This window comes from Teleopsis dalmanni, chromosome X, assembly GCF_002237135.1.
Source record: "Teleopsis dalmanni isolate 2A chromosome X, ASM223713v2, whole genome shotgun sequence".
Lineage (NCBI taxonomy): Eukaryota > Metazoa > Arthropoda > Insecta > Diptera > Diopsidae > Teleopsis > Teleopsis dalmanni.
In genome coordinates, this window is record NC_051848.1 from 38090569 (window position 1) to 38102062 (window position 11494).

General features: G+C 27.6%; 2 protein-coding genes across 3 annotated transcripts; one reads left to right on the forward strand and one right to left on the reverse strand.

The window, feature by feature from the left end:
- Positions 1-1023: 1023 nt before the first annotated feature.
- Positions 1024-10239, forward strand: LOC119687197 (nuclear pore complex protein Nup154-like). Of its 2 annotated transcripts, XM_038101450.1 has the most exons (17): positions 1024-1153; positions 1208-1505; positions 1564-1723; positions 1776-1852; positions 1912-2068; positions 2127-2431; positions 2597-2769; positions 2827-3535; positions 3591-3870; positions 4934-5176; positions 5240-5401; positions 5476-5876; positions 7697-7842; positions 8602-9094; positions 9265-9731; positions 9796-9918; positions 10062-10191. In XM_038101450.1, the coding sequence occupies exons 2-17, from the start codon at positions 1401-1403 to the stop codon at positions 10189-10191; spliced, it is 4131 nt and encodes a 1376-aa protein (XP_037957378.1). In that variant the 5' UTR covers positions 1024-1153; positions 1208-1400. The 2 variants fall into 2 exon arrangements, with proteins under 2 accessions (XP_037957378.1, XP_037957377.1); XM_038101449.1 differs by lacking the exon at positions 1024-1153 and having other exon boundaries at positions 1401-1505; positions 10062-10239.
- Positions 10237-11318, reverse strand: LOC119687198 (probable protein arginine N-methyltransferase 6). Its single transcript, XM_038101451.1, has 2 exons — positions 11087-11318; positions 10237-11028 (listed from the first exon to the last, which is right to left on the reverse strand). The coding sequence occupies exons 1-2, from the start codon at positions 11309-11311 to the stop codon at positions 10270-10272; spliced, it is 984 nt and encodes a 327-aa protein (XP_037957379.1). The 5' UTR covers positions 11312-11318; the 3' UTR covers positions 10237-10269.
- Positions 11319-11494: the final 176 nt, after the last annotated feature.

Consider the following 11494-nt stretch of genomic DNA (forward strand, 5'->3'; position numbering starts at 1 on the left):
GATGGTAAATAGAGGGAAATAGTAAATTATATCGGTATGGCAGCCAATGTTAGTATTTACCAGAATTTCGAATAGGGTAAATTAAATAAAAATAAAGTAAATTAGGTGTTACCATTGTGAAAATTTTATAAGGTGGATAATATATAAATATGAAAACTTTTAACCAAAAATAATAAATAAGTGCAATAAATAAACATTTACATAAGTGCAATGAAAAAAATTTCTAGGAAATTTCAATTCACTTTATCTCAATTTACTCGAACTCGCACATGGCCTTAGAGTGTAATATGGCGTTTGTATTGTGAGATTAAAATTAGATTAAAGCAATAATCAAGATTGATGTATTAATCTCGTTGTTTAATCTCATATATCCCATGCAAAAGTTGATCTCCTTTTGATTTAGATTAATTTTTAATCTCCTTAAAAATGTGTATCTCTGCAAATGGCTTAATATCGTAGATTTTTCTACGATCTAAGAAGAATTGAAAAAGATATGTCAAAATCTATTTAAAACAAATACTGAAAATTTACCGAAGTAAGTAAATGCCGAAGTGAGTAAATTTTCAATAAATTTGTTCTATAAAAGTCTTATAACTAAAATTTGTTAAATTATTGTTATAAAACTATTTATTAAATTAATATTACAATTTATTGTACAAAATTGTAATAATGCTTTGTTTACAGAAATTTATCAAACACATGAAACAAAACACAACAAGAGAAAAGTCAAAATTAATCTCATATGTATAATGTAAACGGTGGTGATTAAAAATGCACATTAACTTAATGTCGTTCTCTTAATCTCACAATGTAAGCGTAGTATTTACATACATAATACTGCCTCAAAAAATTATAATATGGCAACTTTGATTACAAATTTTAATAAAAGTTAAAACAAATTTCAAAATTAGGAAAATGATGAACAAAAATGCAGAACTGAATGTATTTCTAATGCATCAATTAAAAATTTGTTAAATAATAATAAATTTAAAGTTAGAATAGAGAAATTAACAAGCATTTGAGAAGTGTTCCTATAATTTATACTAACATATAAATCTTAAAAGTCAAATTTTTCTATTCTATTCGCTGTTTCTTAAGCAAAAATTGCTGATTTATGTAAAATAGACTGGAGTCAACATTTATTTAAATCCAAGTAAATGAAACAAAATATTATGAACATAATTTAGAAACTATGTTTTATTTTGAGATTCCCGGCTGGCAACTCTAAAACTTAACATAAGACAAGTGTCAAAAACGCGGGATTTTGCAAGAAATTTGTGGCCGGCGTTATAATGTGAAATAGCTGTTTTGGTTAATATATAATAGGAATTAGTCGTATATATTTTTTTGTTAATATTTGAATTACTATCAAGACTTATAAGTAAAGAAACTTTGTAAATATGAATCGATCGCTCGCATCATCATCACCAGATTATCTGGATGCTGCTGGCAACATGTTAGAAAAAATGGATATTAAGGACTTAGCAGCACCAACTTTACTTGATGTAATATTCATTAAAACTGTCTAAAAAACAATTATTGATTTTCGCTTAACATGTATAGGTGACGAAGATTGCACAGCATGGAATGGCTACTGCAAGTGGTTTAAGCGATTTTGAATATCAAAGTTTGGCAAACCTGGCAGGAGGGCATAAACAATTAACACAAGTAAATAATGTTACAAAAATTCCGATTCCTAACGAAATATTGGATCACTTCAAACGTATGTATTAAAACATAATAATATCGAATAGTGTCAATATCTTTTACTTTAGATGTAAAATGTCAATGCATGATGGGTCTATTTCCTGAGATAGGACGAGCTTGGCTAACCATTGATTCTGAATTATATGTAAAATAATTATTTGTGTGTAAATATAACAATTTATAAAAAATTCTTTAAAATATTAGATATGGTCCTATGAACACACAAAGGATGTTGCTTATTATGATGGTCTTAACAGTACAATCGTGAGCGTTGGTCTTGTAAAACCAAAGCCTAACATATTTATAGCAGACGTTAAATATTTGCTTATACTTACAACCCCCACGGAAATTTTGGTTTTAGGTATTTATTTTCATTCTTATTTTGCTAATGTTTCGTTATATACAAATATTATTTAAAGGTGTCACTTTTGGAGATAGTGCTACAAGATATGCTTCGCCAGCAAGAATTAATTCGAATCTACCAAAAACTGAGGAAATACAATTGCTCAGTAAACCAATTTTCCACTTAGATTCTGAGAATGTGGCTATTAATGTTGTAGAGGGCACCGAAAATGGACGAATATTTCTTGGTGGGCGGGATGGGTATTTGTATGAGTTAATATATCAAGCTGAATCCAATTGGTTTGGGAAACGTTGTAGGATAGTTAACGTATCGCAAAGTGTTATGGCTTATATGGTACCCAACTTCCTAAAAGTGCTGACGGTATGTTATTATTATTTTTCAGAGCTTTATTGTTATAGTAAAATTATATCACTAATATTTTTATTACTATGCATTTACAAAATTATATATATATATATATTATACTAGACTAAGTGTGATTTTGAAGTATTATATTTATTATTTTTTTTTTTTTTTGTATAACAGCCAAATGATCCTGTAGTTCAAATTGCTATTGACGATACACGGAACCTTTTATATATGTTGACAGAAAAAGGAACAATTGAAGCATATGAATATGGCTCAGAACCGAATGCTATTAGACGTTTTGCAAAAGTTTCACAACATACAATTGCACAACTAGCTGGAAACATAGCGAAGTAATAGTTTTCGTTTGTTTGATTTAAATTTCATTTTTACAGTATATTTTCATTTAGGACGGTGGAATCTGATATATTTAAACCTATAGCAAGACTCTGTGTATTAACTTATAATGATTGTCCCGCCATGAATTTAGTTTTGATCACAGAAACTGGTGCGCGTCTATTTTTTTCTGTAAACCAACAGTGCCTCCAAGTAAATGTGCAAGATCAAAACTCTCCAGCAAAACCAAATGTGTCTTCTTTGACAATGCTGCAAACAACTCATATATCACCTACTAAACGAAGCCCTAGCCCAACAAAATTAGTTTCTAGTAGCACAACAGCGCACGGTAGACCTGCGTTGGGACTTTATTTAGTGCATGTGCGTTTACCGCCAGGATATACACCAAATACAACGATCATTAAACCAAAACTCGTGCATGCTGCACATTATAGTGAAGGAAATTTGCTACTGGTGTCTACTACACAACAGAATCAAGATTTATTATGGACCGTAAGTTCTGCACCATTCCTAAATCGTCCATTTTTTGCCGAAGCGATTGAAATTGTCGCTATGGAAGGTGTGATATGGAAAATAGCAAATATACCAACTAGATCAAATGTGAATTCTGTTTTGCGTAAATCTCAACAGCCTAGTAGAATGGTGCTACTTTCAAATCAAGGAGCGCATCTTATTGAATTGTTAAAGTCTGCAGATATTTTGCAACAATTACTAACAGCATATCGTGGGCCGCATCATACGTGCATTAAATCATTTTTTCAAGTAAGCCAAATATCTATTTAGCTGTGTTTCATGATATTTAATTAGCATTTTTAAGGCGCAAACTGATATTGAAGCATGTATAACATGTTTAATACTAGCTACATCTGAACAGTACCGCGGCTCTGAAATTGCGATGTGGGCTACACAGGCTTTTCTACTTTATGGTGGTGATCCTACATATCAAAGACGACTACAAGCACCTCATAATGGTAACATTGACGGCGCGCATCAACAAATGGTTATGTCCACACCCATTCCAAATCAACCAATGGCTTCGTTTAGCCATGTAGGTTCGCAAACGCATTTGCAAATGTCACAATATCCACTAAGTCCAGGTAAGTGAAATAATTTATTGCAATTCTCCAGTAAATAGCAGACATTGCAAAATCAAAAAATGGTAATAAATTCGCCACTTTGTGCCAAAAAGCACTGCATACTAAATCCCAATTGACTTGCTGAAATTTCTGTAGGTTTTGCTACAAGTTTAGCGTCATTAATTAAGAAAAAGGCAGTTTTTATTGCACAATTTGTATAACAGTTTAACAGATATTCGAACATCTCAAATATGCACATTCGAAGAAGTTGCACATAAATTTCCCATTTTTTTTTGAAATGCTTATAGTTTTAAAACACCATTCTTGAATCTAAGCTACAGCAATTAGAAAGCCAAAACAAGCTAGTGCTTTGGTTGATGCTTGGTTAAGAAGGAAATAATTAATTGTAAACGGTCCATATCAATAATTTAATTTTGTGGATCAAAGCTTTATTAAGAAAAAAATTGATTCGCAACTCTGATCCTCGCAGCAGCCGCCAGATAACCGCCAGGCTACAGAACTAGTTCGCCATCACACAACTGTAAGGCATTCATCTTTAAAAGAACACAGCTAAGATAACCCTTTGAATAAAATAACATGGAATATTTTAAAATTAAATAAATAGGCTTAAGCTTAAAGAAATTCGAATTAAGAATATTCAATGGCACTGAATGTGGTTTGTCCGAAATTTTTTATTTCGTGGCTTTATCGAAGATGTTTTATAAAAGCTAGTCTATATATATAAGGAGGAGCATAGCGCAGATGCAGCCGCAACAAACATATTCCACTCGGTAGGATTGTTGGCTAGTAGCTCCAACTCTCCCCAGGTTTTCCGCATGTGTCCCTTTATCTATCTTCAGCCTAATTGCCAGTAACTAATCCTATCTGTATATAAGAAAGACAGTTCGTTATAGTAAAAAATGAAACAATAACACAAGAAAAAGTGCGATTTTCCGAACAGCTCACGGTATATCAGTAATTTGCATATATAGCTATAGATAGATTTATAGATTTATTATATATATTTTATCTACATTTGATGAATTAATTATATATATATATATATATTTATTTTTTTTTTCAGTAAATCCGTTAACACTAAATGCGACTTATAATAATAGCAATGATTCAACTAATATAATATTTTCTGCTAAACATGACAGTCTTTATATATATGCAGCAAGATCACTTCGGCCTGTCCTAAAGAAACGGTGCGTTGATAGTGATTTATCTAGCACGGTAAATCTTGAGGATTGCACGATGGTACTCGAGGATTTGAATGCATTAAAAATATTTTTAGAAACAACATCCATAAATGATTTATATTGTAATTAAAAATGTAATAGAAATGTTAGATAAAAAAAATTTAAATCTCTATAATTATTTTTAGGTAATACAACATTTGGTTTTAGTAATCAAGGCATAATTCAAAATGGTTACAATCAAATGATGCATACACCAAGTTTTCAAAATCAGAACGAACAGAGATCCGTAGCTGAACATCTACAGTTGGAAGAAAAACGATCGGTCACCGCATTAGTTCATTTTATAAGTAAGTTAACAATTAAAAAAATAGCACGTTATAGAAAGATTATTCTGAATAAAAATACCTTGGTATATTTTAAGGGCACGCTTGTGAAGTTGTGGCATTGTGGAAAGTCTTATGCGAAAATCCATTTGTCCAATTAGCTGATTATCTTAATCCAGAACAGAAAACTATCTTAACATCTTGCACGTTCTACGACCTGATATTATCACGTGGAGAGATTTGTGGTCAACTAATAATTGCTTTGGTAAATTCGTATATTAAGGACCAAGCATGTGTTGGTAACATATCGGCAAAGCTGCGTGAAGTGTGTCCGACTTTATATCGACATGAAGATGCCGTTTCATTCAAAGCCACGGAAATGATGATGGAAGCTAAAAATTGCATTTATCCGCAGCAAAAAATGCAGATAATGCAAAATGCATTAAATTTATGCAAGGAAACTGCACCTAATATACCTTTGCACGCCATATGCCAACAGGTGAATATATATATAAAGAAAATTTATATATATTAAAAATATTAGAAAAAAAATACATATATATCTTAATTTGTTAAAAACTTAATTTTAATAATCCAAATTATAATAAATTAAAACAACAATTCCTTTTATAACTAAAATAATTACTTATTACCTATAAAAAAATATGTATTAATAGATTATTTTACAAAACGTAATATTATTTTTTGAAAAACTATTATAATTATTAATTATTTTAATTTTAATATTGTTTTTTATATTTTATTTTAAAACGTTCATATATAAAAAGCATGCATAATATTAAAGATGAATAACTATATATAGATTAATGAATAATGATTAACTATATCATTCCATAATACGTTGAAATGATAACTATATACTTGAATATGAGTTTAGACAATTTTTTGTTGCTGCTTTTTTTCCAAAAAAATTTTTGAAATAACTGTTATTTTCGGTTCCCGTATTTAATTGTTATTTTTTTAGTGGTAGCAATAATATTACTATTTAATATTATTATTTTCTATCAATCTTGTTTATTATATATTACTATTATTATATTTTATTATTATTATATTTTATTATTATATTTTATTATTATTATATTTTATTATTATTATATTTTATTATTATTATATTTTATTATTATTATATTTTATTATTATTATATTTTATTATTTTTTATTATTTATTATTATTTATTATTATTTTATTATTATTTTATTATTATTTTATTATTATTTATTATTATTATTTTATTATTATTTATCATTATTTTATTAAATTTAGAGGGATTTTGAATAGCAAAGAAAGAAATAAAGAACAAACACAATTATTATTTATTATTATTTTATTATTATTTATTATTATTTTATCATTATTTATTATTATTTTATTATTATTTTATTATTATTTATTATTATTTTATTATTACTTTATTATTATTTTATATATTAATATATATATATATATATAATTTATATTATGTGTTTATTTATATTATATATATATATATTTTATTTTATTATATCTTCATTATTATTATATTTTATTATTATTATATTTTATTATTATTATATTTCATTATTATTATATTTTATTATTATTATATTTTATTATTATTATATTTTATTATTATTATATTTTATTATTATTATATTATATTAGTATTATATTTTATTATTATTATATTTTATTATTATTATATTAATATTATTATTGTATTTTATTATTATTATATTTTATTATTATTATATTTCATTATTTTTATATTTTATTATTATATTTTAATATTATTATATATTATTATTATTACATATTATTATTATTATATTTTATTATTATTATTTCCAATTATTATTATTATTTCCAATTATTATTATTATTTATTATTATTATTTATTATTATTCTTTATTACTATTATTATTTTTTTTTTATTTTTTATTATTATTATCTATTACTATTATTATTTTTTATTATTATTATTTATTACTATTATTATTTTTTTTTTATTTTTTATTATTATTATCTATTCCTATTATTATTTTTTATTATTATTACTATTATTATTACTCATTATTATTTTTTTTTATTATTGTTATTATTTTTTATTATTACTGTTTTTTATTATATTTTATTATTACTATTTTTTATTATATTTTATTATTATTTTTTATTATTATTTTATTTAATTATTATTATTATTTATTATTATCAATTATTTTTTTATTACCAACTTATCTTTTCAATATAAATGTGTATAATTTAAGTTTTTACTACGAAAAAATATTAATTTTTTTTATTTATTTTTTTTTTTAAGTTTGTTTCAGCGAGATTTTTTGATGGAGTTATCGATCTATCATTCACCTGTGCCACAAAATGTGATCCTGAAGAATATGGTATACATTTTTATAAGAATGATGAACCAGCTGATGATAATGAGGGTTATACGTATTTTGCAAAAAGGTAAAACAATTTTTTTTTTATTATTATCCTATGTGTTTGTTTAAGAATAGATTGAATAATAATCCGAAATACATCCATTCAAAAATTCTCAACCTCATATGTAAGCTATCATTAACTAAAGCAAATTAATCAGTTATTGAAACTGTTATAATTATAAACAGATCTTGATAATATTTTTAAATATCAAGGAAATACAAACTCAACAAAAAACATTAATATTATGTATTTCGAGGTAATAAAAATTCAACACCAAAATTCAATGGAGAGGATTAAGGGTAAAGTCAGATAATGACTACGAGCTAAAAACACTAGCTTTATATTGTTAGCTCTATATTGTTTTAAATCATATTTTTTCTTTTAATGTGTTAATTGTGCAAATTAAATAAAAATTTCATATTACATTGACTTCTCAGAAAACTATAAAATTAACATTAATTAATGCAGACAAACATATAACAGTTGATATCGACTACAAAGTAATCCCCTCAAAGTGCAGTCATAGAGTCAGTACTCAACTCACCTTAAATGTGTACTTTAGACAATGAAAAGAAAATAATTATTAAAATGACAATACTAAATGTTGAACAAAGTAGAATAGTTGAAAACTACATTTCCGTTGGATTTGTGAATTTCTGTAGAAAATCTCTATATAAACTTAAAGTTAAATCTTTTAAAATAATAGTATTGTTAGATTTCAGAAATTTATAACCATTTTTAATATTAGATATATAGCTAATGATTATAAACATATATTTTAAGAATAAATTGCTACAAAGAAGTACGTGAAATGTTGGAAAAACTTTATGAAGATCAAGGTGGCACCTTTAAAGGTATAGAAGAAAAAGAAGATGGCACACTAATAACTGACGAAATTTCAAAGATTGTAAATCAATCGATACATATAAAAGATCCGCTATTACATATCACAATCTATGAATGGCTTATGTCTCATGACTTGACATCAGTGTTATTATCACTAATGGAACCATCTTTAGGAGACTACTTACGACGGAATGTATTGCGTTTTCCTGATAACTATAAAGTAATCGATTTATTATGGAAATACTATGAAAAGAATAAACATCATGCCCAGGCGGCAAAAATTCTGGACAATTTGGCATCCATGGAAACTGATGCTATACCTCTAGATAAAAGAATTGAATATCTGGCACGTGCTGTCATGTGTATGCGAAATGACACTATAGGATACTCAATGCAGAACGGTTTGCTGTTGAAAGACGTAGAGGATAGGGTAAATATAAATATTATCATTGTAAAGTAGACTGTGTTCGAAATATAATTTTTATTTTTAAATTTTCTTAAAATTATTGAAACCATTTTGTGAAACTTAATTTATTTTTAATTAATTTTAATTTATGTAGAATATTTTTTTATATCATTTTGTTTTAAATTAATTTTTAGATGGACATAGCACGAGTACAAAAATTCATTCTTAATTCTATTTCTGCAATTACACCTCAAACCACCGTAACTGACAGAGCTATTCAAGATCTGAATAATAAACTTTTTGACATAACTGATCTCTATCAACAATTTGCAGAACCATTTGAGCTGTGGGAGTGCAAGCTCACCATACTCAATTGCTCACACCACAACGATACATTGTTAATAGAGTCCGTATGGCAAAAGATTATCAGCAATACCATACAAGGTTGCAGTACCTCAACAGAACGCGTCACGCGATTGTTCACAAAAATCGAGACACTTGTTAAAGAATTTAGTCAATCGGGCAATTGTTTTCCGCTTGCATTCATCATCCACGAATTAGAAAAAACCGCATGCGTATACAATATGCCGGAAGCCATAGTCCCAGAAAAACTGTTGGCAATGGATATTGACATTGAAATTATGTTGGAATATTATTACAGGTAAAAAGAAAAAAAAAAGTTTGATTTCAAAAAAAAATTATTCACACTTTTCGCCGTCTTATAGAATGATAATAATGAACGAGCGCACTTGGACACAAGAGGGTAACGAATGGCATTTAGTGGAATCTTGCATACTTTTAACCAGAACGTTGGCCGATACTGTGGAAACACTGTGGTGTCGTTCAAAGTAAGTACAGTAGCAGGTATTAGCATCAGCAATTAATGTTAAAGAGTTTTTGTTTTTAAAAAAAGACTTATCTTTAAAAACAAAAATGTATAAAAATAGTGAACTCATAACTATTCTAAATTAATATTAAATTTATTTTGCAGACGCCGTATAATTGGAAAAGCGCTTGATATTATTTCCTCTTGTCTCAATTTATGTTACCAGAAGCCTAGTACCGAAAGCATGCAACAAGCACTGAAACAAATACAATGTCGACTTCAACGTAGCCTTTAAATTATTAAAAAATTGTTAAAATGTCTAAATATATATACAAATTAAATATTTATAAAGTTTATTATTTTAAAATTATGGTTAAGATGTGTCCATTGTTTGCAAATGGGTTTTCAATAGTATACATTTTGTTAAAAAGCAATCACAAGGCGTTGGATGTTCTACATCATCAGGATCAAAAAGCTCAACCTCAAGATCATAAAATCTTGGATTATCTTGTTTACGAAGCATCTTCATTTCAAATGCTATCGGTTGATTTTCTTCCACTTCTTCACACACTTTTGTAGGCAAAACAACAATGCATTGTTTCCAATGCGTTAGCGGTGCCCGCGGTCCAGTTGACAAAATAACTGCATCCTCATAGCTTTGTGCGGGAAATCGACAATCGAACCAAATACAAAAACCTTGAAATTTTCCAGAGCGTTGTACCGTTATGACTTCTTTCATAATTACACTACTTAATTCGTCAATTTTAACCTCTTCCAAATTCATCCAATGCATCACAGTACCCTCATGCAGCAGATCTGTTGGTTGTACGTTCGCGACTTCTGGTTTCTTTGATTTTTGTTCTCGCAAATGCGCAGCAAACTTTGTCATGCTAATGCCATTAACATTGACCCAATCATCATAACGACTCGGTACTTGACAAGGTGCCACATATAAGATAGTTTCGTTTGGAAACATTTTACCAGAGGGTTTTAAAAAATGATCCCGTGCATAAAGTACTGAATCCAACATGCCTTCGTGCAGCAAATAAAATCCCATCCATTCCGAAACAATAATATCGACTTTTTCCTCTGTTTCAGGCAATTGAAATTCCTCTATTTTGGATTCACAAACCTGTTTTGAATAATATAATTTAAATTTAAAGTTTATTTAAAATTAAAACATTTTTCACCTTGACTATGCTGGTCAAAGCATTTTCTTCAATAACTTGTAGAGCAATCTTGGCCAAATTTGTTGCTTCCACTGCATAAACTAAACGTGCACCTGCCTTAGCGCAAAACGCTGATAATATACCAGTACCTGCGCCTACATCAAGTACTACTTTATCTTTGAACATCGTACTGTTACTCATTATTGCCTGATAGTATGCCTCCTGGCGTGGACGATCTTTAAGCATTAACTCATGTACCTGAAACAACAAGAGTACAATCAATTAGCTGATTTGAAGCATGGAAATATGTATATAATTGTTATATATCTAGTAACAATTGGAAATTATTTTTGTATGCATTTGGAACTAATATCTTACATTCCTAATGCCATTTTATATAAACATAAATAAATATTCAAATACTAAAAA

Bases quoted from the DNA above. Each gene is read 5' to 3' on its own strand.
- LOC119687198 (XM_038101451.1), bottom strand. From the start codon at position 11,311: ATGCTTAAAGATCGTCCACGCCAGGAGGCATACTATCAGGCAATAATG. The intron at 11,029-11,086 runs GTGAAAAATGTT...TATTCAAAACAG, and splicing joins CTTTGACCAGCATAGTCAAG to GTTTGTGAATCCAAAATAGA.
- LOC119687197 (XM_038101450.1), top strand. From the start codon at position 1,401: ATGAATCGATCGCTCGCATCATCATCACCAGATTATCTGGATGCTGCT. The intron at 1,853-1,911 runs GTAAAATAATTA...TTAAAATATTAG, and splicing joins CCATTGATTCTGAATTATAT to ATATGGTCCTATGAACACAC. The intron at 7,843-8,601 runs GTAAAACAATTT...ATATATTTTAAG, and splicing joins TATACGTATTTTGCAAAAAG to AATAAATTGCTACAAAGAAG.